Source organism: Amphiura filiformis, chromosome 16 (genome assembly GCF_039555335.1).
Source record: "Amphiura filiformis chromosome 16, Afil_fr2py, whole genome shotgun sequence".
NCBI lineage: Eukaryota > Metazoa > Echinodermata > Ophiuroidea > Amphilepidida > Amphiuridae > Amphiura > Amphiura filiformis.
Genome location: NC_092643.1, coordinates 21,204,943 through 21,232,342, shown reverse-complemented (window position 1 = coordinate 21,232,342; position 27,400 = coordinate 21,204,943). Strand labels below are relative to the sequence as shown.

The following is a 27,400-nucleotide window of genomic DNA, read 5'->3' as shown; positions in this document are numbered from 1 at the left end:
AAATAGATAATAATTTATTGTCTCCAAGTAGTAAACTATATCATTGCAGCCTATAAATCATCCTCTATATTATTTTTAATTCATCACGATATACATATACATATACCATTCCATTTGCAAACTTGACAAGGCAAGTCGTAATGTCAAAAGTTATCACAAATATACACATCACATTCCAAGACAATTTTAATACCCAGGAATTTACATCTCATGATAATTGTGAAAAGCAGAATACCATTATATCTTTGATTGTGACACAAAAATATACACCTAAGTACAGGACATCAAAAGCAAATCAATATATTAAACAGTATCTATTTAACCCCCTGACCTGCTGATCTAACATTGCCTCTGATTGGTCAATTACATGATATCTTCACTTTAATCACCAATCAGAATGGAGCTTTATAAATAATTCACCCCATTTTTTTGGGGTCATGAAATTATTCTAACAATGTTGCTGATTGGTCCAATTGATAATGAAAACTTCTTTTTGACCAATAGGCAGGTAGTTCTCATAGGGTTAAAACTATAAAACTGCATTACATCCACTTCTATAATTTGGCAAATTCTGATCATAAAAGTTAGTAAAGTTGTAGATGTAATTTGTAGCTGGTAATAAAATAAGAACAAATGAAGAAAGTCGTTACGCTATGAGCTATTAGGGCTATTGGCACACTATAGGGAAGATATCAAGATGCTAAGGTATAGGTACGTGCAATCAAGACAGAAAGTGTATCAAGTAGCATATACACAGTTCATTTTCAAAATAAATCATGCAACAACCCACTGGAGTTGCCAAAAACTTCCAAAATCACACACATCAAACAATCGAAAAGTCGCCCAATTTTTCTCTTAACAATTGGCGTCTGAGACAGGAAACTATCGGAAGCCAATATTGAAAAACCATCCATTTCTTTTTCATAACCACTAGCTTCTATGGAACAAGAAATGGTTAAAATGTTCATAAGTCACCCAATTGGGCTACCAATTTGTGGGTTTGGCAACAATGTGTACCACAAAATATGAACAATACTTTGATGCCATCATACTTGGTGGTATTTACATTGTCAGCTTCAGTCATGCATGCTTGTTATGGTTTGTCTTAACCTTCAAATCCCACAGGGTGTGGCTATTCAAACCATGTATGTTGGTCACATGCGTCCATCAACGTACATGCTGTCTATTATTCTACATACATGCCAACATGCTTCACATTGTCTGCCAATCACAACGCTTTGTCACATGTGAAAAAAATACTAAATTTTAATTATTTTTGTTTTTCTCTGGAATCATTTAATCTCAAAAATTTTATCCATGAAATGAGATAATGGTATATCTGTCGAAAAATACAGCTACCTTGTTACTGGGGACAGAATTTATCAAAAACAATGCATATATTTCTTGATTTAAATATATAAAATTTTCAAGGAGCATTAGTTTTTACCCTTTTTGCATGAGTTCCTCCAACACAGCTACCGCTCAAAAATAAAAATTCATAAATATGTTCTTTCATGAAAGAAAGGTCTATATAAGAAAACTCAAATCAAGAATTTAAAAGCAGTTCAAAATCAACAAAGCACAAAACATTTCACTTGCAAAAAATACCACTTTTACATTATTGGAATTGGATGTACCAAAACATAAAACAATTATGTCAATTGTCTTGGTTATGTCAACTTAACAATTCAAACGCTGAAGTACATTCCAGTAACTTCCTCTGACAAATAGTACATTGACCCTATTCATTAGTAGCCATTTATGATTGGCAGACAATGTCACGGTGCGTATTACTAATATACTTACAGGTGTTATATAAATAGCCATCATATGGAGTAATTGTCATCACATCCTCCTGCTTTTCTGCCACTCTTACATCTTCCTTTCTCCTTCCCTTGCTTGGAGGAAGAGTAAAGCAAACCTCTGGTTCGTCATCAACCATCTCAATCTTAAGTTTGAGACCTTCCAACGAGTTGCCTCGACTAAGAAGAGCAGTTAACTCAACATCTTCTACCTCCACTGATGGTTCTCTACTTGATGAGCCACTTGCATCTTTTGTTTGGTCTTTTGTTTCTGGTTTCATCTCTTCCTTCTTTTGTTCTTCATCTAATGTTGCATTTTCTGCAGTGGGAGGTGTACCTTGACTCAACAGAGCAATGGCATCCTCCTCATCGGCCAAGTCTTTTGTCTTGTTCTCAATTTTCTTTTGGTCTTTCATCTTGGTTTGTTCATCACCAGCTGACACCTCCACTTCTCCTCCCTTACTTAACAAAGCTAGCACATCATCTTCTTTCTGGATAGTTTCTTTCTTGTCTTCATTGTCTTTTATACCTTCCTTGTCTCCTATTGTCACTTTGTTGTCTACAGTACCTTGGCTTAGTAGAGCAAGAACGTCTTCTTCATCTGCTTTGCGATTCTTCTTAGTCTCTTTGTCTTCATTCACTGACTTACCAACAGCAGCTTCAGAAGTACCCTGGCTTAACATAGCAAGAACATCTTCTTCATCTGCTTTGAGATTCTTCTTTGTATCTTTGTTGTCTTCATTCACTGACTTTTCAACAGCAGCTTCAGTAGTACCTTGGCTTAACATAGCAAGAACATCTTCATCTTTTTTGTCTTTCTTCATTGCATCTTTGTTGTCTTCATTCACTGATTTCTCAACAGCAGCTTCAGTGGTACCCTGGCTTAGCATAGCAAGAACATCATCTTCTTTGCCCTTCTTCTTTGCATCTTTGTTTTCATTCACTGACTTAACAGCAACTTCTGATGTACCCTGGCTTAGCATAGCAAGAACATCATCTTCTTCCGATGCTTTGGGTATCTTCCGTTTTATCCACACATCTTCTTTCTTTGTTTCGCTAACATCTTTTTCTGTGGTTGCTGCCTTTCTTGTAGATACAATTTCTTTGTTGTCTGCAAGAACAGAATCTTCTTTCTTCGGTACTGGTTCTTTCATCACTTTTGCGTCATCTTCAACTTCTTCCACTGATGCTCCCCTACCAAGCATAGCAAGAACATCATCTTCTTCTGATGCTTTGGATTTTGTCCGTTTTATCCACACATCTTCTTTCTTTGTTTCGCTAACATCTTTTTCTGTGGTTGCCTTTCTTGTAGATATAATTTCTTTGTCATCTGCAAGAACAGAATCTTCTTTCTTGGGTACTGGTTCTTTCACCACTTTTGCGTCATCTTCAACTTCTTCCACTGATGCTCCCCTACCAAGTAGAGCAAGAACATCATCTTCTTCTGTTTCTTTCTTCACACCAATACTCTTGCCAGTCTCTTTAGATGCAAAATCAGTTTCTGTTATCTCACTGTCAGCTATCTTATCATCTTTCTCTCCTTTAACTTCTTTCACTTCTTTTTCTTCCTCCTTCTCCTTCTCCACTTTACGTTCAGGTTCCTCTGGTGTAGCTGAAATTCCTTGGCTCAACAATGCAAGAACATCCTCTTCAGCCGATTTACATTCCTTAGCACCGCTTCTTCCAAGTAAATTCATAACATCCTCATCATCTCCCACTTTTACACCAGCCTCTGTAGCATCTTTCTTATTCTTAGAAGGTAATTTCATCACCATAACTTCTTCATCAAGGTCAACTGATGCCTGCCTACTTGGTAGTTTAACCACCATTACCTCATCAGCTTCTTCATTCTTCTCCGATTCACTGACCACACCCGTTCCTCTTCCAAGCAATGCCAAAACATCCTCATCTTCATCTTTCCTGGTTTTCTTTGAATCCTTCAAATCAACTGTAACAAAAGATGATTCCTCTTCGCTACTGAATACTCTCAATAATGGTTTCTTGGTCTTCTTGGCTTCCTCCTTAATGCCGCCATCTTTCTCAATAGATGATTTTGATTCAGTTATCTTTACTTTTGGTATTGATGCTACCACCTCAACATCTTCCATCTTCTCCTCACTCCCTCCTCTACCAAGCATTGCCATGATATCTTCATCTTGACTACTCTTTGCATCTTTGTTTGCCTTTCTCTTCACACGTGGAGAAACCAGTACAACAGTCACTGCTTCATCATCATCATCATCCTTCACTTCTTTCTTGGTTTCAACTTCATCATTCACTTTCCTATCATTATAAGCCTTCTTAACTTCACTATTGGTTTCGACAATGGTACTTTCTTCATGCTCTATGTCATCATCATCCTTCTCACCTTCTCTCTTGGTTTTGTCTGTAGTGTCATCTTTCTCTTTCCAATCCTCCTCCTCCTTCTTAACTTCTTCCTTGGCTACATCAGTAGCTACATCTTTCTGTTTCTCATCATTGGGCATTCCAAGACTGGCATCTACGCCTTGACCCAGTAGAGCAAGTACATCTGCATCCTCATTGTTCTTTTTACTCATCTTCGAAGTCTTATCTCGTCTTCCAAGATACCGTAAGACATCATCCTCATCATCCATTGGTTTTTGTTTGATTTCATCTTTAATAACCTCATCAGGTGTTTCATCTGTGTCTTTCTGCTCGACCTGGGCTTCTTCTTCCTTCTTTTTGGAAGCAACTTTTTCGAGTCCAGCAACATCTGGCTTTTTGTCTTTCTTCTTTTCTTCCACTTCCTTTTCATTTTTGATTGAAGATTTCCTTTGAATTCCACCGCTCAACAAAGCCATGATGTCGTTCTCCTCCTCCTTCCTCTTCTTACTCTGTCCGCTCCTTGAATCAGCTTTGTCGTCATTTTTCAGTTCAACATTTTCATAATCATGGAAAACAAACTCCCTAGACTTACGCACTCGTTTTGGACTCATGATGCTCCTTCCAAACAATGACATGCCATCGTCGTCATCTGTTTGATCAGGTGACTTTTTGACATCAGTCTTTTTCTCATCCCTGGATGTAGATATATCCTTTACATCTGCGCTGTTACCTGATGCACCATCACTGACCTTTGACCTTCTTCCAAGAAGTTCAAGCATATTAGCTTCATCTTCATTATCAATTGCTTTCTGTTTCTTCATTTCCTTCTTTGATTTTGTTGCATCTTTCTTCGCGTCTATTTTTTCTTGCGATTTGATTCTAAATAAACCTCTAAGGCCTTTTGTCTTTGTTGGCTCTGCTTTAACATCTTTTTCATTTGCCGATTTGTCCTCAATTTTGCCTCTTGATTTTTTACTTTTACTTAACACAGCAGTTAAATTTATTTCATCATCATGTTCTTTTGATGTTTCAGTCAAATCTTTTAATCTTCCTGGTCGAATGAGTTCTTTCCTATCTTGATTCCCGACGTCAGCATCTAAAACTGTAATAGCATCAGTTGGTGCAATACCTACTTTATCCATTAAGTCCATTTCTGGCTTCTCTAGTTTCGTCTCAGACATTTTCACACCACCTCCCAGCATTGCCATGATGTCATCCTCTTTCTCAACCCCTCCCCCATTGTCCCCATTCTGTGCTACATCCCCTCCGGTGCTACTTCCAACTTCAGCCAGGCCTTCGTCACTTGCCGATGTTTCCGAGAAGGCGTCGCTACTCTGTCGCTTACCTTTCATGGTCCAGCGGTTCTTGTTCGCTTGCGAGTTGGCGTTCTCCCCTTTGCCAAGGTAAGTCAAGATGTCTTCTTCATCCACAGCCTCATCTTTCTTGACCTCCTTACCCGGCAACATCATCTCATCAGGAGCGATGGTAAACTTAGCCTCATCCTCCGCATTATCACCACCCTTCTGCAGCATCGCAAGAACGCTGGCGCTGCTGTTTTCTGCATCTTCCTCCGACAAAGCAGAAAGATACCCCTCTGAATCCGAAGACTGTGAGCTTTGACTTGCTGCATCAGATGCAGTTCTGTTGCCATCTGTATCAGGAAGAGACAACCCAAGTCCATCAGATTTTGCTTCTGTACTTGATCCTTCTTTGGTGTCTTTCTCAACCACTGATGCTGCTGCTGTTTCCACTTGGGCCTGTGATCTGCCAAGAAGTTCAAGAATGTCATCATCTTTGGTGTCTTTCTTTACTACTGATGCTGCTGCTATTTCCACTTGGGCCTGTGGTCTACCAAGAAGTCCAAGAACATCTTCATCCTTGTCACTTGTAATATTGGGTTCTTTCCGCAACTTTCGACTACCCTCCTCCTGAATAGACACTCCAGCTTCGTCTTCTTGTGCTTTTAATTTGTTCGTTTTAGACTTGTCAAGGTTTTCCTGAGTTACAGCTTCATGATCCGCTTCCTTGTCAATCAATTCCTTTTTATTTTGAGCCTCGTCGTCTGCTAAACTTTGTGTGATTTCAGACTTACTACTTGGTTGCCTCGTATCCTCCTCTGTACTTAATTTCTTGTCTTCTGATTTATCCTTCTTTGAAACTTCAAGTTCCATTTTTGTTTCATCTTTACTTGGTGCTCTTCCGAGCAGTAGCAGGATATCATCATCAGCAGCTTTAGCGGCGGCGGCCTCTTGTTTTTTAGTCATCTTGTCAGTCAGGCCTTAAAAGTGAACAAGCCAATATTAATCTACATAACACATGCACATCTTGAATTAACCTTTTCGATAAATCCCATAATTCCTTGCGGTTAGACCCGAGATGTTGTCATATGACGTCACACCGACTTGCAATACGATGTTCCCTATAGATGTGCGACATCAAATGAAGACATCTCAGGCCTACACACAAAGGCTTATGGGATTTACCAAAAGGGTAAATTAAATCCCATAATTCCTTGTGGTTATACCTGAGATGTCATCATATGACAATGTTCCCTAAAGATGTGCAACATCAAATGAAGACATCTCAGGTCTACCCGCAAAGGCTTATGGGATTTACCAAGAAGGTCAATTAATCTAGATAAAGTGAAGAAAGGATAGGCTACTTGTCAGGGTCAGCTTAAAGCCAATAAACTTCACTTAAAAATCACTTTAAAAATAATCTGACATACCAAAATGTACAGTCCAGTGATAACTTACACTTTAAAACTCATGGATTTATTCTTTTTAGAATCAAATGTAAATGTTATCCAGACATTCAAAAAGATTTACTAAATTCATATGAAAGATTGTTCTTAACTAAGTAAAAAAAAGCTGACATGTGATTTTTATATTTCAAATCTCAATAGCCAAAGATCAAAACCTGCATCATGTACACTTCCATAATACTTAAAAAAAGAGTTTTGTGTGTGACTATGATATTGAGGGCTCAGCGCAACACAGCCTCATCTCCACTTTTGAAAAAAAAAGATTTTGGTACCAAAATTTTCAGACAAAAAGGGGCTTTAAGGTGACGACAAAGATGTGTGTCCATTGTGAACTGCAATAAATCCACAAACCAGTGATAATATAGCCGTATCTCCAACACGCATACATTGCAAGTGCAACCCAGTGGCATAGCCGAGGGGTAGCAACTAAGTTTTGTAGGCTTTTTTGTACTTTTTAGCCCATTTTTATGACCATTTTCATCAAAGTTTGCCCCCCTTGAAAGTTACCTTGCTTCTCTTTGTCCACCCTTTGAAAAAGTGTTGGCTATGTCACTAGTGCAACCAGAATAAACTGGGACACAAGGCCAAAATGGATATAAAGCAGTTATACTGAGCTCTTTGATATACCCTACACATTTGAGTCCAATTTTAAGTAAATCAATCCATGAGCCACTGAACTGTACCCTTTGATATTACCACACTATAGTCTGTTCAGTACAAGTTGGAACAAGACACCATGCCCTAAGTCATGTTCCATCTTTCTCTAAATGATCTCTAACAACTAAAGTATGTTCTACCATAAGTTGGCAACATGCCCCATTTGTGTAAGATCCATACATTTTGGTCATGTAGGTCATATTGCATCTCATACTGAACAGCTTATAGTGTTTCTACAAAGTGATCTTCTCAGATTTGTTTGCCATGCAAACTACTGTAACATGTTCGTCTGCAAATTTCTAAAAGCTGCATGATTGCATTAAGACATGCATAATGGCGCTGATGAACAAAAATTGAGAGAAGAAAAGAAAAATACATTCCTTTTGGATGGGCTGAAAGAGCAAGCACAAACTTAGGAATTGTTTCTATGATACATGGCCTTTTCAAGTTCCTGGTTTTAGTTTTTATCATATGGTTTTCCAAAACTGAAAACTTGAAAAGACCCATTGACAAATTATGTGTATGTTTATGCTATATGTATAACTTGCACTACAATTTCTAATAATGGAATTGATTTCTATATAGATGACTATGTATGATTAAATATTCTTAAATGTACATATACATTTCATGTTTGCTGAGGCCTTGTGAATCTAGTATGGTGATTTAGTTTGTCATTAATGGTATACTTGTAACTATCCATATGAGTTTATTATGATTCCATTTTAACACAGCAACTTTAAATGTAACTTATGGAAAATGCGCCATGTTGCCTACTGCACTCTAGAAATCTACAAAGCAAATATAAGGACTTCCAAAAGCATTATGAATAACAATATAAAGTTTTTGAAGTCCTCATTCCCTTATTAATTCACAGAAATGAGCTATATTGCATTGTCACAGATGGGAATCAAAATACTGCATGTGCCCCTAAAATTGCTTTAACAAAGGCTGTAACTGAATGATTCATAGCATAATAGCAAGTTCAAACAGGTTTACACTAATTGTTTTAAATTTAAGATTAACACCAACAAAAGCTTAATTTTTACTCATCACATAATATATGTTAAGTAAACTACCAATTCAATTTTAGGTACCATAATACTAGTACCCATGCTTAATATGAGTAGCCCTTAAGAACCTTTACATGGTCTTATCACAATTTAACCATAGTCAAAATCAAATATCTTAATATCATCATGCTCTCATGCCAGATCAATTTACCTGTTTTTAATTTTTCCTCAACATCAACTGTTTCTTCTTCTTTTTCTTCTTTTCCAGCGAGCCTTTCATTATCTTGTGGCGTTTCAGTAGGTTTGGATATTTCCATAGGTTCTTCCAAGGATGTGTGACCTTTTGAAAGGGTCAAACATGGAAAGTGTTGCCAGACCATTTCTATATCCATGCATGTTACGTGTTGTTAATAAATTCTTACAAAATAAATTATTTGCAAATACACATTTTTTTTTATAAATAACCTTAAGAGGCTCTCACAAAGTAAACATTAGTTAACCTTTGTACACTTCTTAAGACATGAACCGACACCAACTGTAAACTGAAGCTACCTCTGACACTGAAATCAAGAAACAGCTGGTATGGGCCAGTCAAAGCCACAGCACAATAAAACAATACATAACATAATCTACTTCCAACCAGTTCCTGTCTACTAGGAATGGACAGTAGATTTGATTTGCAAATTGAAGGAAATATCATGCAGGGCCAGATTAAAGTTTTGATTCTTTATAATAAGATAATGATATACCACTACTGTTAAAGATACATTGTAAATCATCTAATACCACAAAAATTCACTGATGTGCACCAACTTGGTTCATAACTGAGAACATCCCCAACCATCATTGTCTTTTCCATGAGGTCACATTACAACATTATACCCCAATAGAACAGAAAGCTTATCCTATTACTAGCTACTCATGATAGACCATGGAAACACGAAGCACGACTTGGAAATCTGATTCATCATAACACTGGTTGCGCAGTGCACTAGAAGGTTATGCTAATACACTATCATCCTATACCAAACCATGGGGAAGGCACTCATATATATCATGGTATCAAATCTAAACATCACTTACGGTCAATAATAGAAATGGCAAAATTCTTTTTTCCCTAAAATGCCAACATTCTTTCTACATGATATAATTTTCACAAAATGGCTCAATGGTAAACATATAAACCAACAATGAACAAGTCTGGTACATTCTGTCAGTTATGATTAAGTTACCTAAAACCCCAGTTTTATTTACGACAAAAAAGTCTTTACTCTATCATGACCAATTATCACAAAACATATTAATCAATAATGAACAACTTTATGACATTGAAAAAAATTAAAAAATCAAAATGAAAAATGAAAGAAATTTAAAAAAAATCTTTTTCATACATATGTTACTGTTGAGAATCTATGCAAGACGATGCTCTTTAACCCCAATATGTTTGTATTAATCATAGGTTGACCTTTGAAAATGTGGGTACAAAAATCATCCTCCGCAACTTGAGGTCAAATTTTGACCTATAGTTGTTATAAGTGTTATTGAACTGTGCAATTGGTAGTGAGAATAATTTGGTTCACAGTGCTATTTATCTGTCACTGAAAGTATGTAGTTAAAGAAATGGCAGTCACAGTCGTACATCTCTACTCATTAATATATAGATAGATATATACCACTGAATGTTTGGTATCAGCCTGGCTATAACCTAAATGCCAACCATCTTGATTCGCATCCAACTTTACCGCCCATATGCCAGCTGACAGAATATACCAGACTTGCATGGCATTATCACGTGTTGGTGTGCAACACACTGGTACGTGTTAACTAAACAAAACTTTGTGGACCATGAATTAAATATAATCTAACCTTTTAATTTATGAGACAAATCGCTAACTTTTTTTTTCTAAATTGCTTTGTTAATTGTTAAGTATTCTTTACTACATCCCTTCTCATATAAAACTGGACAAAATAAGAAAATGAAAACAAAATAGAAAATAACTGATTGTGAATAAAACTTTTTACAAATTTACTTATTTCTGCGTCAATTTCAAAATTAATTTTACCACTTTGAAACCAACAGTAATCTGTACCAGCATATTTCTATATAACCAATATCCTAACCAGCAAAAATATCTGAAATTCTATATACAAAACCTTTCTCTACCATCACCATTCAATCGCCATTGTTTTTTCAAACTGTCCAAAATATCAAAATCCAGATCCATTTGCAATATTTATTCGAAGGCCACCACTCGTTCTTGATTACATCCCTAATTACCAACACTAATTAAACACCTGTCTCAAATTCAAGTCAACATTTTTATCACCAAACATCATCAAAATACCATCACATGAATGTACATGTTATCGTAACCCTTGAGTCATGCATGCAAGCAAACCACACATTTTAACTCACTTGTCAAGGATGGATTGGATGACCTCCTAACTTTACTAGCACTAGGTCCACTAACATCTTGTTCTGTTTCCCCATCAGCGATGCTAACATCCTCATCTTCTTCCTCCCGACTCTCCTCCTTGATGGCTTCAATCTGGTGGCATCTTCTCCTTCGCCGTGGCCATGTGTTACTTTCAAACTCTTGGTCTTTTAGTGATTCTTGAGTATTGAGAGAGATAAGCATAATGCCGCCGATTACTGCCAAGTCCGAATAGGAAATGGACACTGCTGCGTTGGTCATCTTCCAAGCAGCCACAGCAAATCATCATGCATAAGTCATCAAACCCAACACTCAACGCAATCAAAGTCACCATGCAATGAACAATTGTCCTCTAATATCTACATGATTCATCTGTTAAGCCTAGCTTGCCTAGCTGTCCTACATCCAGAACAATATGGAACATATGACTCCTCCCTAAACAATTAACGGGAGGCCTGGCGCAGAAAACATCATAGACTTCGCTGCTCATTTGATTAGGCACGTCAATATATCACAAAAAGTCATGCAGTTAATGCACCACTGTGATCGAGTAAGTTAAACCGTCTGAAAGAGGCTTCCATGTCTTACAAAAAATTAGTAGTTGACAGTTAGTTCCAAACAAAACATGCCAGAAGATGGCTATAATTTATATTGCATATTACTTGCATGCTTCACACACCCAACCGATAGTGACGTGGAAAGGGTAAGATCCTCGTAAAACACGCTCAGCTATAAACAGAGTCTACTGAACGGACATACTTGCGTGTGTCAACAAATTCCTCTACTTTCATAACATTCTTATCATGCTGGCTTTTGGTGCTCATATCACTACTTGGGGTTGATGGAGAGAAAAGAGGGAGAAAAGATGATGATGGTGGTGGTGGTGGTAAATGCTGATGATGATGGTGATGGTCAAGTGGTGATGCAACTATTTCATTCTTCAAAGAAGAAATGAAAAGCAGAACAAAGTAAAAGTATTCTCAACTATCATATTTACTGTAACTGAAGCAGAAAAATTATCTATGGAAAGCTATCTAAACTTGTCTGATAGCAAATCCGCTAAAAACCCACTAATTGTTATGAATTCCTGTCGTAAAAGCCTATCACAGAAAAAGCTATCTTATTTCAATTGCTTCATTTTCAACATTTAGTTTTGATGATTCAAATTTTGTAATTACATGAGATTGAAATAATATCATCTATAAAAGAATCTATAGAAGAATATGTAACTATAAAAATGTATTAATTAAAAAGAAATTTAACTTTTCTGTCATATACCTTGGGCAAAGAATGTTTACTTTTCGGCTACGAGTGATGCGACAGAAAGAATAAACATGATATACAGTTTTGAATGAACTTTCTTCATCTTCAGGATGTCAAATTACCAAGGCTTATATTAAGCAAGCACCCAAGCTTTTTTTACCCCATGGTCGCCCAGTTTTGGCTCCTGGTGTGTCCAATATTTGACACTACAAACTATAGGATCAAGAGCTCATTTTAGCTCCTGGTCCAGGCATACTTAATATAAGGCCTGCAAATTACCCCCCCCTTGATACCTAGGAGGGTTTGTAGAGGAAGGTACGATGCATCTAGAATCAAGCATGCTGTCATGTTAATCAAGCACCAAATCAAGCCAAACACTCACTCTCTTCCCCCTCGTCTTGTGGCACTTCCCCATCATTCTTACTTTTATGGTCATGATTTTTGGTTTGTAAATACTGTAGACGTCGCCTCATGCGTCGCATCTCAAACTGATCTTCCTCTGTAAGAAACACATCTTAGTTAGTACAAGTTTTCTGTTTCTAGTTGACCATAAAAATAAATATACTTGTAAGAAATCCATGATATAGTTGTAACTCAAATGTAGATTCTGACGTCACTGGTACAGCCAAGATCAACATTGTTGGACTTCCAGTTTGTAGAACACAGGCATCATACACCTGCTCCTACTGGTCAAACACAGGGTTTAATGCTCTGCGTGCTAGCCATGCGCTTCAATGAAAAAAGTTAAAGTTTTGAAATATTTTCTCAAAATATCAAGAGTTATCTTAATAACTACTGCATCAATACTAGGCTTGTTTGTACTCATTTTAATCCATTTTTCGTGCTGATTTCAAATATAGTCATGCAAATTTACATTTCTGAAATTTTTGAATTTCTAAAAAAATTTCAAACTTGTCGTCTGCAGTCGACACCCGCGTGAAGAGAGTTAAGTATCACATACAACTATTATCTATGGATTGACCATCCCCATTATTCCTGAAAGCCTTCATTTGACTTGTCATGAGTGCACACTGATGATGCGCACAATGATGATGACGTAGTCTCAGTAACTTTCGCAAAGACTTTCGAAAATCACCAAACTGGTCTATTGATCTTTGTTTGTTAGATATACCAGTACAGCTTATCCAGCTATACCTGTATCTTTCAATGGGATGATTAATAGAATAAGTCTTCACATATTACTTCATGAATTTCCAGTGAAACCTTCAGTAGTTATTATACTTGCTACATCTGATGGTACTGTTCCCTCTGCAAGCCTGTGAAGGGAAATTTGATCAACAAAGTTACAAACAAACTCATTTCCATAACGTTCAAACCAAGTATCACACTGTACTTACTAGACTCTGCATCGCTACTGCTCGATGACCTCTTAGGATGAGAAGCCCCATTTGTTTCCGGTAACGACCTATTTGGTTGACTCGTCCTACGTGGGTGTGTCTCCGCTTGCTGGTTCACCGATTCCCCATTTACCATTGGTATCTCTCCGTTTGATTGTTTAGTCGGTGTCGTCGTTCCATTTTTGTCTCGACTTTGATTATCACGTTGCCTGGCAGCCCTAATTCTTTCTCTCCTTTCTTCGAGACTTCCTATCAGAGCTTCTGTGCCATTGGACAGGGGTGGTTTGGACTCTTCTGTTGGAGTGGTTTCGGCAAGTACTGGTGGCTGACCTTCATCTGCGGAATATCTGGGTCTCCTGTTGTAAGAAATGCATAAGATATATATTCAGGACTCAGTTTTGGCACCTGCTTGAAAGTCTGGGACAGGTAATTTTGTTGCTGGTTAACACTTTCTATGTGTGCAGGATGCAGTAATGTGACCTGCCACAAGCCCATGGGAGCTACCTTGGATGTGCTTTTCATAATTTCTGGATCATACATCTTCACAAGTGCACTAAATATACTAGGTCCCTGGGCACATACACAATGCACACTTCCACAAACTGCATACTGGGTAAAATACAAATCCCATCTAATATAAATCTAATAATGTAGTGAAAATAGTACTGGACTAAGGCATCATATGGACAGCCCACTGAGCCCCTGCAATGGCATTCACCTAATATGGATTTTAATGATGCAGTCTAAGCAGTCTAAATAGAACTGGATTAATAAGGCATCATATGAATAGCCTACTGTAAACCTGTAATGATATCCACCGGATATGGATTTTAATAATATAGTCCAAATAGAACAAGATTAATAAGGCACCGTATGGATAACCCACTAAACACCTGATCCACCTGCCAAATACAATTAAAACATCACATCATAAAAACCCAAATGAGTTGGCAAGTAAGTTCAATGACTAGGTAATTAATGCAGTCTAATAGAACTAGATTAACAAGGCATCATATGGATAGCCCACTAAACACCTGATCCACCTGCCAAATACAATTAAAACATCATATCATAAAAACCCCAATGAGTTGCCAAGTTAGTGCAATGACTAGGTAATTAAACAGCTCACATGCTTACTTTGTGGTCTCCTTGTATTGATTTAAACAAGCCACAAAATGCAATTATAGAAATGTCTGAATTAAATTGTCACTACAATGGTATGTATATAATTAAACAAATAATTATAAACTAAATGATGTTGTTCTATCTTTCTTTCAATATTTGTTTTGATTTTTTTCATGCAAAATGAGTGGGGGAAGTCCACGATAGAATACATGTGCGCCTGTTCCTCATTCCTGAAGGCAAGATGTGCCTACTAACATGCTACTAGGTGCTGTCGATTCACACCTAATGAACGCTTGGTAGGGTATTCGCCTGAGTTTTTATAACTTTGAGATGGCCAAGTAACTTATTACAGAGGTTAAAAAAGTTTAATATGGGTGGTTTTTTCTTAAACACTGGTAATTTGCCCCCTCCAAATTCTGAAGTTAAAGTTGATTCTATGCATCATTTTCTTTCCAAATTTGTATACTTTCATATATTATCTCAGCTACTTTTAAGAAGAGTGAAAATGAAGCACAAAAATGGCATCTAAGAGCTATTTTGATTGGTTACAAAGAGGGCTATATCATGCAATATGCCAATCAGAGATAAGATAAGAATAGTTAGTAGGGCTGAAGGGGATAAAGCTTAAAAGTACTGAGAGATCTAAAAGCTATATTTTGATTGGTTACTTAGAAGATTTCATCATGTAATTAACCAATCAGGGACTCTATAAGAAAAACAGTAGTTCTCAAGGGGGTTAAAGTCAAGTTTCCTTCTTACAAGTATGGATCAACTCAAATTGAATTTACCTCTTTTGGTAAATCCCATAAGCCTTTGCGAGTACACCTGAGATGTCGGCATGTCGGCATTTGATGTCATGCCGACTTGCAAAGCGCAGAAACGATGTTCGCCAAATGATGAGCACATTGGTGTCAGACAATGAGATGTCAAACGACGAAATATCAGGTGTACTCGCAAAGGCTAATGGGATTTATCGAAAAGGTCAATATTACGACCCAAGAAAATATGCCATCAGTTACTACAACCCATATGCCCATTCATACTAAATTAAGCTGAACCACAATGAAACCAAAAATAAACTCTAATGTGATGCAAACCAGACCTTCATATAATGACAGTATGAGCATCATCAAAGACCAACATGAACATAAAATCCAAACACCAGCTGATGAAACATGGGCAATTTCATCGCACTACGTCTGCGCAATTCTAACAATATCTTCCTATTAAAGCAAGCCAGCTAACATGTTCCACCTGTGTTTAACAGATTTTCTTAATCACTATTCCCGATTCAATGTCATGTGACTGTTTATTTTTGTATTCTAAAAAAAATGTACACCGAAAGATATCACACTGTAAATTGACATCATATTCTTATATTTTGCTTCAAGTCATAATCATTAAGATTGACATGAGAAATGTACACAACAGGAGGTCTGGAACAACAAGCATTTCAAACTAAAGAACTCATCATGTGGAAAATTGATATAAACTTTCAACAGTGACATAACCTGAATTGTGTCAACAATGTTCAGGTATTGTCACTAAAGGATAACAATAGGTTTCTAAATTTAGTCTGGGCCAGCACACTTGCACTGATTAGTAACAAGTTGGTATCTTGTCAACAAATTTGTGTTCAGGAACATGTTAGCTCTGTCATGTCTCCTGCATATGACACTTTCTTCAGGCGTTGAAACAAAGCCTTGGAATAAATTTCTCAACCAGGTTGGCAAACTAAAATTCTTCCAATAATTGTATCGGCCTATTCCAATTGAAAACCATAAACTCCCTATGGAAAATATGAACTTAATCTTCCACACAAGGAGTGTGAATTTCAAATAGGCAATTCCATTTGAGATATGGAGTATACAGATTTCAACTGGAATAGGCCAATAAGCTAACATTTCTTAACCAGGTAGGCGCTAATGGACCAAAATTTCTTCAAATAATTGTATTTCATCAACCTGACCCCTTTTATATGCTGTAATATTGGCCTATTCCAGTTGAAATCCAAACAACCCCTATGATAAACATGACCTTTATTGCCTACACTGGGGGTGTATAATTCAAATGGAGTCACCCATTCAGGTAAACCCCATTTAAAATTCACACCCCCTGTGTGGAAGATTAAGGCCATGTCTTCCATAGGGGTGTAAGGGTTTCACCTGGAATAGCCAATTTAGCAAAGTAAAAGGGCTGTGATGGGGATGTTAAGAATTGCAAACCATTGGAGGCAACTTCAAACCTGTGGTGTAGCAAGGATTTTCCATACGGAGGGTAAGGAGTGCAAAGTAAGGCCGGCGTCGACAGGTCCTCTGTCGGAATCCTGTCGACAAAGTGAATTATGTCAACATATCGACAGAACTTCGTCCATGGCGACACAGTGCTCAGGCAATGGCCCAGTAAAACTTCGTCAGGCAAGCTCATTTTCACTCAAAATATTGGCCATTTCCAATGTATTTTCAACAAAATGCAATGCCAAATCTGATCTTTTACCTACTATTTCGCCAACTTTTCTTCTTATTTGCCTTCAGGGGTCATACTTTTAACAGTATTTTGCCTAGTTTGCCGGTATAAATTGTACACTTTATCGCTATGTGCTCGCTATGAAAACGGCCATCTTGTTTTTTGCTGAAATTGCCGCTGGTGTTTCTAGATATTTTTAGGTTAAAATTTTTAAAATATCCCTTAAATCATGAAAAAAAAAAAGTCCTGGTATTTTTTCGGAACCAAAATGTTTGTCGACACACTGTCGACGTCAAGATACGAAATATGTCGACATGTCGACATCAAAAAACGGTGCCGACGCCGGCCCTAGTGCAAAGTGACTTTCAAGGGGCAAACATATGATGAAAATTATCAAAATGGGCAATACCGTAAAAACTTGATAGTTAGCATATTATGTGCTTACTATCGAGCGCTTTTGAAAACATGAAATTGTACGGAAGTCCGACGCTTTTCCAACTGAGCTAATGGGGTTGAGACAAACATTTACAGGTTTACTTGTTTGTATATAACTATGTGTATCGATGATTTGCTCAACTTTTGTGTATGGGGCTCATCATGTTTGCATGTTTTAAAAGCGCTCATTAGTAAGCACATACACTAACTATCGAGTTTTTTACGGTTTGATGGGAGCATTCCAATGGGGGATCAAGATGTCCCACATGGAAGGCAGCTTCCCCCTTGCCCCTGGCTACACCACTGCTTTAAACCAACAAAATGAATACCTTCTTCTTCTGCGACTACTCCCATTCTGCATCTCATCCATACTCGCATCCAATGACCTTCTTTTCGGTTTCACATCATACTCTGCAGTGGGCCTCAATGAGTGCCGTATACTCTTGCGTGCATGACCGTTCTCTGATGGGTCTAAACTCTTTCTAGGAGTCTTCCTCAGATTCTGCTGTTGACTAACTGGAATGTCTATGTCGCCATCTTCCTGCTTCAGACCCATCTGTGTAATGACAATCACAGTGCAATCATAATTTAATAGTATATAAGACCACCTTCTGCAATAATCACCCACACATGCCTAAAAAAGCCAAAATGTACACCTGGATATCAGGCCCAAGCAGTACAGCCTACATCTTTGCCCAAGTGTAAGACCACCCTATCCTATTACAGGTTTGAATCTCCCATGTAAGTAGTGGGCTTATACTCAAGTGAAGTGGTTACAGTAAAAGTTTGCTTCTATATAGTGCGTCTCGTCTTGAGAGAGTCATCTTATGTTGAGAGTAATGCCATATTGGATTTCGCACCAACAGATTCAAATCAGTATGTTCACACGGTTGTGTCACCATCGTATGGACAAATAGCCCCCTACACATGTGTGTACACCTGCGGGATTAGGTTAGCATGTGTGATGCGAATCTGCTGATGCAAATCCAACATGGTGTTACTCTCTACTTGAGACGAGACACACTATATCTATTTTCCTTCCCTAAGGAACTAGAAAGTCTGCAGGCATATGCCCCAGAGAAGTTATCTTACACTTCGCATAATGCATTTCTCCCTGTACTGATTTTCTATCAGTGGCGTACCTGTCTTGATACTGCTAGCGCCCTAAAAGCAACCTTTTTCAAAAATTGTTATGCTTTTTCAATTTTTTGCGCCCTTTTTTATTTGCTAATTCGTTTTGCCGCCCCCTTAGTTTTTGCCGCACCTTCTTCTTCCGCCGCCCCTGCGTTTTTGCCGCCCCCTACTTTGACCCCGGGGGGCTATCGCCCCCAAAGCCCCCCCAAAAATACGCGCATGTCTATCTAGTGCAACATGGGTCCATATACGGAAAAGTACATCAATGAACTGAGCACATCCAGACCTTGCAAAATATATTTATTTCTTGATTATCGATCAAAGCTTAACCAGTCTATTCTCAAAATGAAAACAAAGGGCACTAGTGCAAAGTAAAAGTAGTGTCATTTGCTGAAATGAGGTGATATATCATGTTGCAAAGGATTCTGGGAAGTGCAAGACATCTTCTCTGCATATGTCCATACATCTGACTATCCTTCATGTAAGCATACATCCGGGGGTACTCAAGTTTGGTTTTGGTAGGGACGTGCACGCTGAGAATTTGAAAGTGGACCCATAAATATACCAATTTTTCAAGAAATTTGGACCCATTGATATACCAAAAGTCAACATTTTCGGCCGAATTTAACCCAAATTTTCTTCGTTTTTACAAATTTTCCCAAAATTTTGGGAACATTTTGAAAATTTTCGCTAGATTAAGGAAAAATTGGGCTATTTTCCGAAAAAGGACCCATTCATATACCAAAATATGCTTTGAAAAAGGGGTCATTGATATACCAAGAGGCTGAAAATGCTACCCATTTTTGCGGCACGTCCCCGTATGGTCATTTGTACTGAGTCCCCCCCCCCCCCCCGGGGCATACATGAATTGTCAAGACTTCATTCACTGAGGGATTAAACAGCATTATTCTGTAAGCTGTATAATCCCTGTCTTGATACTAGGCTAACTCTGAGTAGGCTTACATGAAGGTAATACCACACACATCTTGATTGAAACAAGAGATGTGCAAGGATTCGAGGTCCTAGGTTCGATTCCCAGGCGGGATCATTCTTTCTACCGGTCTCCTTTATTTTTACGACAGCAAACCTGTTGAAAAATGTTGTTTATTATATTTACTTCCCGTCATCGTGCCACTGTTTTTCCAGGCTAGAAGTGTAATTGACTCATCCAAAATCAAACCATATCTCAGTCACATTTTCTCTGTAAAGTGTGCTGAGGCTTGTGGTTTCATCCCTGTGCATAGCACACTATAAATCACTACACTTTCTATATCTAATGTGCATTCATTTCTGAATAGAAGAGAGTAAGTAACTATCTTTTGCATACATGTATGTCCCATTTCAACATACAAAATCTTTTTAAAATTAAATATTCACTTTTTACCCCATCATGATTTCAATTCTTTGCCTACTTCCATAATAACATAAACATTCACATTTGTCGTCTGCTATCACTAAGATCCCAAATATACTCATCCATTTTGACAAAGTTCATTAACCCCAATATCCTTGTACACTCAAAGAATGACCCTTGAGCACCTCTGGTACAAAAACTCATACTCCTCAATATGAGGTCACATTTTGAACATTGATTGTTTAATGGGGGTTCATGAACTGTGCCAATGGGCTATTCCATTTGAAATCCATACACCCCCTATGGAAGATGTGACCTTAATGACACATGACACAGGGAGTACATATTTCAAATGGAATCCACCATTCAAGTAACCCCATTTGAAATTCACGCTCCCTATGTGGAAGATTAAAGTCATGCCTTCCATAGGGGGTGTATGACTTTCAAATGGAACAGCCCAATGCTACATGATACCATTTGGCTCATAGTGTGTGGATGTTCATGCAAAGTGAATGATTCCTTTGACCCAGCCCACCTTGAGGGTATTTATACCTGTGATAATATCAAGACACTCTTGACTTGGAACTAGAACACAGGGGAAGGCATCAATTTCCTTTTGTTCCATATTGATAACATTGTTCTTTCTTACTTGAAGACATCTGGGACGGGGAGACTAGCTTTGTTTAAGTTTACTATCTCCCCAGGGTGGAATTTATACTGCACTAACGAACCATACTACCTGTGCATACTCTAAGCACCTTAAAATATTATCCAGGCATTTCAGTACCCAGATGAAGAAATATAAAGTAGTGAGTAGCTCCTCCTTGAAAGGCAGGTGGGCAAAATGCATTTATATCTACAATCAATCAAGAATTATCAATCAAAACATTCAAAATATCTGCACTGAAGGAATATAGTATATACCGTATTGTGACCTGTGAAACAGGCTTGACGACAGTGGTCTCTGGAAATAATTCCAAATCACACCGCAATGTGTGTACCAAATTTACTCTATTAAATAACTCACCCTCAAAATAAATCCTCCCCATAATTTTTCCATGAAAAAGTGACAAAAATGCAAACATTTCCATGTCATATCGTGTGAGTACAATGTAAGCTTAAAACTGGAATTTGCCATGATTACTGGACGTCGCAATCGCAAACTTGAACAGACAAATCTTTTGGTTTACATAACTTTCATCCAGTTCATTGCCAAATTATAGTTGAATTCTCAATCAAAAATTATTTCACTACCTCATATATTCTAAGCTGTTCCACCGGATCTCCCCATGTACACACAATGATCCCATATCCCATACGTTCGCCTAATGGTGCTATGGGCTCCCTTGACATAGCTGGAATTTTAGACACAAACTAAAAGTGCCCTCCCATAAAAATCCCACCAGCAAATAAGGGCACATACACCTAATTCTTGTTGGTATTTTTAGAGGAGGGAGCTCTCTATTTGTACATGAAATCTACCCAAAGGTGAAGGAGCCCAGGTGCGCCATTAGGCGAACATTTACGGTATTACCCTATTGTTACACTACCTCATATATTCTAAGCTGTTCCACCAGATCCAGATCTGATCCAGCTCTTCCCATGTACCTCTGGGTCACTACCTCAATCCCCTGTTGTTCTAATGCATCTGTCAAGTCATAAAACGTATCCTGGTCGGGTATATTATGTACAGTCTGCAAGAGAGAAAAAAACAACAAAAATTTTATATTTCTCATGTCATCATTAGATTGGAGTAAATTGCTGCATCTTACTTCTTACTGGATATCAGACAAATCAATGACCATGGTTACAAAACACAGACACCCAAAATGCACTACCACAAGCCCACTCCACTCATCTGAAAGACTCTTTAGTTCTTTTTAAAAGTTGATACCCACTTTGGGAGGACGGGTTAGTGTAGTGGTTGCCACATGTGAGTTTGGTTGCCGATCAATGCTCATGCTAACAGGTTTTTCTCCGGGTTCTCTGGTTTTCCTCCTGCTTCTAAAATCGGAACTCTTCCCATATGCCTGTCCCTGTCACATTTGACATCATTTTAATTTAGTAGCCTTTGAGCACTATTAGGCTTTGCCTAACTTCAGCCGAATGTTATCAAATAAAAGTAGGGTGGGCGTACTCAGTAAAAATGATCATATATGGGGATGTGCTGCAAACATGGCTCTCATTTTCGGCCATTTGGTATATGGCTTATTCCATGAAGTTGGGGCACAGTACAAATTGGGAGAATTTTATAATATGAATGCAGTTTAATATTTCTTATATGAACCTTTTCTCCTCAGTTGATATTTTCTAAATAGATATGAAGTTTAACTTTCATGTAAAAGTTACTTGAAAATTGTACCTGTTATTTTTTTATTTTTACGGGCCATTAAGTGGTTGGTGTCCAGCACTTTTTAGGGCAACCAATGTGACATAGAAAAAGCAAGTAGGCGGAATACAAATAATTTCAAGTGTAACATCAAACAGTCACAGTTTTACATAATATTACATGAATTAATGTTGGTAGTAACTAAAATGTACATTTAAACAAAACAGAAACCAGTCGATTAAAATTTATGGGATGTCAAAATGAGCTTCCGATGCTACATGCGGTGTCCAGAAAAACTTGTGTAGCATCGGTATATACAGCTCACCCACAGCACATGTACTTATCATTCAAATCGATTTGTTTTGTGTTTTGATTGATGTAAACGTGTTTATAGGAAATTTGACCAGCATTTGTGCCCAAGCTCTCAGTCGTTTTAAAATTTCATGAGAAAATGTCACTGTGGTGTCCACGTGTAGCATCGGGAGATTTCAAACCATTACACTTGCTTACAGCAAGGTCAGTACACATACTGACATGAATGGACTTATTTTAAGATGTGACTGGGTAGGGGTTTTCAAGGGAACTTGATTTGAGGAGCTGCTATTTTACAAAGAGTAAATATTTTGAAAAAATGGTGCGGTGTCCATGTAGCATCGGGATGTAGCATCGTGATCAAAGTATAGCATTGGGAAGCAAACAGTTAAAATTTATGTAATTTCTTCTTATATTTTGAAACTAGATGACAAACAACTAAACATATTAACTTTTGAGGGCAGGCAAACATTGTAAAATATTTCTGTGTTCAATACAAATTTTTATGCACTATCAGACACGGTGTCCATGTAGCATCGGTACACAGTTTTGTCAGTTTTATGTATTCACCAGTTTTTTAGGTATCCTTGTTTTATTTTTTCTACAACTTTTAACGTCCCTAGGCCCAAATGTAATTTTATAAATAACTTTACCACAAAGTATGATTACTTCTTGTGCAAAACTCACAATCCTACCGATTCTACAGGACACGGTGTCCAAGTAGCATCGGTAGAATTATGTTGAATTTTTGCAACAAAGGCAGGTTTTTTACTTCTAGTTTCAAAATAAACTACCAGCTGTGAATCTAATACTTTCTGAACCATCCTAGGTAGCTGTAAATATATTCCTGGTGAATTTTACATACAAAAAGAAATCAAACATAATTTTGAATAGATTTACCTGTCAGTCTCCATTTTTGATGCCTCATAACTTTTGTTTCTGATTTAAGATAGTGTAACTGGTAATATTATGCGAATTTGCCATGGTAGGACATCATAAAAAAGTATTTTATTAAGACATGTCATGGACAGTATGTTTAAAATAGAGAGAGCAAGTATAAAATGGTGTCCATGTAGCATCGTGATATTTGCCTTGACTGCTGAACAACAAAGCACTACCACAGAAATTCTGTACTTTCCAATGTAAAAAGATCACTTTTTTGTTGAAGTATGATAGTTGAAGTAACTAAAACACACATTACATTTAGAATTAAGTCATTTTGAAATTTTGACCCTTGTGTCACACTTTGTGCCCCAACTTCATGGAGTTAGCCATATATGAATGACACCCTTTTTTCTGAAAAAAAACTCAATTTTGCCTATTGTAGCCAAAATTGTCAAAAAATACCAATTTCCATTAAATTTGGCCAAAAATGTTTGGTATAGTGATGAGTCCTAATTGGTACCCCCCAGCATCTGAAAAAGACTCTTTAGTTCTTTTTAAAGTTTCTAATCACTCTTAAAATGGTGATTCAAGTACCATAATATACAACATATTCTTCCTACTATCTCAACTCAACTTTCCTTTAATCCAATTTCGACCCTGTGCAATCTTTATAAAGAGTCTAAATACAGACCTGGGGTGAATCCATTATTACAGCTAACAAACAAATCAATGTTTACATTTGTATCAGTCCCCATCCATACAGGAAAACAGAATTCTATATTAGTTCACATTAATCTCAGGAGGCCCATCTTCACTGCGACACTGTGACAGATACTACCCTGGTGTGTACACACATATGGCTACAAGTGTGACAGGCAACAGACAGTCTGATGGATCCTCTTCGCTAATGAATTGTTTAAACACACAAGTCTATGCTGCACTGCAAATATTCCCGCCTTTTCTCATCAAAATTGTGTTCAATACAGGGCCCATCCAGGCTTCTTTTTAGTTATTGTCAAAATGTGCTTCATATAGACTTCTGCCTCCCTGAAATAATTTGAAGCTTTTTTTCTAACAGATTTTCGCCGAAAACGTAGAAATGATGTCACACTAAAACAAGCAACATTGACCAGATTTTTTCTGAAAAATTGATCAATTTTGCCTGACTGTAGCCAAAATTGTCAAAACATGTCAATTTGCATTCAATTTGGCCAACAAATTAAACTTTTGGTATAGCGATGGGTCCTAATTTCTTGAAAAATTAGGTTTCTGGGTGGGTCCACTTTTGAATTCTCAGCAACACATCAATACCCAAACCAAACTTGAATACCCCCACCATCTGAAAAAGATTCTTTATATGTAGTTCTTTTTAAAGTTTCTAATCACTCTTAAAATGCTGATTCAAGTACCATAATATACAACATATTCTTTCCACAATCTCAACTCAACTTTCCTTTAATCCAATTTCGACCCTGTGCAATCTTTATAAAGAGTCTAAATACAGACCTGGGGTGAATCCATTATTACAGCTAACAAACAAATCAATGTTTACATTTGTATCAGTCCCCATCCATACAGGAAAACAGAATTCTATATTAGTTCACATTAATCTCAGGAGGCCCATCTTCACTGCGACACTGTGACAGATACTACCCTGGTATGTACACACATATGGCTACAAGTGTGACAGGCAACAGACAGTCTGATGGATCCTCCTCGCTAATGAATTGTTTAAACACACAAGTCTATGCTGCACTGCAAATATTCCCGCCTTTTCTCATCAAAATTGTGTTCAATACAGGGCCCATCCAGGCTTCTTTTTACTGATTATCAAAAGGTAGAACATGTAGACTTTTACCTATCTCATAAAATTTGCAAGGCTTTTTTAAACAGTTTCTTACAAAAAAAACATTGAAATGGCGTCATAGACGAGCAACCATAGACTAATACAGACTATTTTCCAACAGTCAAAGTCCCCATGCATTGTATGCTGTGAATTCTCGCATATTCATGAGGGCCGATTGTTCGATCGTGCTGTGTTTAACAATCACACCAACATTGCATACCTTCACATATATGCGATAGAGCATTGTGTGTCTTCGCGTTTACGTGAAAGACTGTAAAAATACGCAGCACGTACGTAGCAGTTTTGCCTGTCGCATTTCATGGAACAATCGGCCCTCATTATCGGGTGATGCTGAGACTTTTGACTGTTTTGAGTTCGTCTGTATCACTTTAGTCCATGCACTGATCATCACCAAAAATAGAGTTCTGCCATGTTAATCACACTATAATGTACACATTTTGGACAGTTTAAAAAAACTTTCTGATAATCGTGCAAAAAATCTTCCAAATATTCTGATATTCTGATAAACGCTAAAATCAACAAACATTTTACGCACATTAGACTTGGGAGAGTGGACCTTTTTATGTGGATAGGGGTATGTTACGCTCTACGCACCTGGCAGATACAATCACTGAAGAATCATAGTCTTTACACAGATATATGTGTGCCCATTAGTGATTTATCAAACCATTGTGCACACAAAAATACTTGCTGCAAAAAGCTTTTTTTATTTGAAAGAGAAACATCTCCTTTGCATGTGTGCCAACTGCTATAAAGCCCTGGGTATTCACAGAAGATAATGATGTTTTGAATTGAGTTATTGCAGGATTAAGTGTGCAGTAACTTAATATGTTTGTTTCTCCCTATTATTTAGTTCACAGTATCATAATACTGCCATTATGACCTGAAAAGGAGAACGCAGGATTTGAAAAATTGTCTATTTAGAAACCGAGAGAGACAATATTTCTTGCTAAATTAGGTTGAATATAGGCTGTTTTTGCATGGTTTTGTAGATTTGAGGAGGCAGGTGCCTATATAGATGTGATTGAGTTGTCTGATTACACCTTATGAAAACTGTTTAATATTCTAACAATCTAATTCGCTGATGTTGGCACACATACACTACCAGATTGCTATTGCGGCCGTTTACACAGGTACACCGCCACCAAGGTACCAGACTGGTATACACAGAGTACCTACACAGTACCAATGCTGCTACTGCACAAGACCCACCAACAGTGGTACTGCGCTGGTACTCCCCAGGTACTGCACACCCCGCCAACAGTGGTACTGCGCTGGTACTCCCCAGGTACTGCACATCCCCGCCAAGGTACCCGACTGGTATACACAGTATACCTACACAGTACCAATGCTGCTACAGCATAAGACCCACCAACAGTGGTACTGCACTGGTACTCCCCAAGTACTGCACAGTACAAGCCAAGTACCCTGGTGATGGTTTACCTGTGCAGACACCCGTAATAGGAATCTTGTAGTGTATCTTCTCATTGGGACTTATTGACAATAGTAGAAATAGGAACATGTATCCTTGTAACGTATGATGGCACACATAACTTCTCATTGGGGCTGATTGACAATCGTAGAAATAGGAACATGTATCCTTGTAACCTATGATGGCACACATATCTTCTCATTGGGACTGATTGACAATCATAGAAATAGGAACATGTATCCTTGTAACCTATGATGGCACACATATCTTCTCATTATGACTCGCATGCCACAATAGTAGGAATAGGAACATGTATCCTTGTAACTTATGATGGCACACATATCTTCTCATTGGGACTGATTGACAATCGTAGGAATAGGAACATGTATCCTTGTAACTTATGATAGCACACATATCTTCTCA

The 27,400-nt window shown here is 37.7% G+C and overlaps 1 protein-coding gene across 6 annotated transcripts in view; it reads right to left on the bottom strand.

The window, feature by feature from the left end:
• LOC140135721 (uncharacterized) overlaps positions 1-27,400 on the bottom strand; it is a 193,470-nt gene that overhangs the window by 15,920 nt on the left and 150,150 nt on the right. For 5 of the 6 annotated variants that reach the window (XM_072157316.1, XM_072157318.1, XM_072157317.1 and 2 more), the window contains 7 exons: positions 21,703-21,846; positions 17,994-18,220; positions 13,639-13,994; positions 12,663-12,779; positions 10,999-11,196; positions 8,794-8,922; positions 1,807-6,426 (listed from right to left, as the gene is read on the bottom strand). In XM_072157316.1, coding sequence (XP_072013417.1) covers positions 1,807-6,426; positions 8,794-8,922; positions 10,999-11,196; positions 12,663-12,779; positions 13,639-13,994; positions 17,994-18,220; positions 21,703-21,846 — 5,791 coding nt within the window. The remainder of the gene's footprint in view (positions 1-1,806; positions 6,427-8,793; positions 8,923-10,998; positions 11,197-12,662; positions 12,780-13,638; positions 13,995-17,993; positions 18,221-21,702; positions 21,847-27,400) is intronic. The other variant, XM_072157319.1, reaches the window with a different exon arrangement.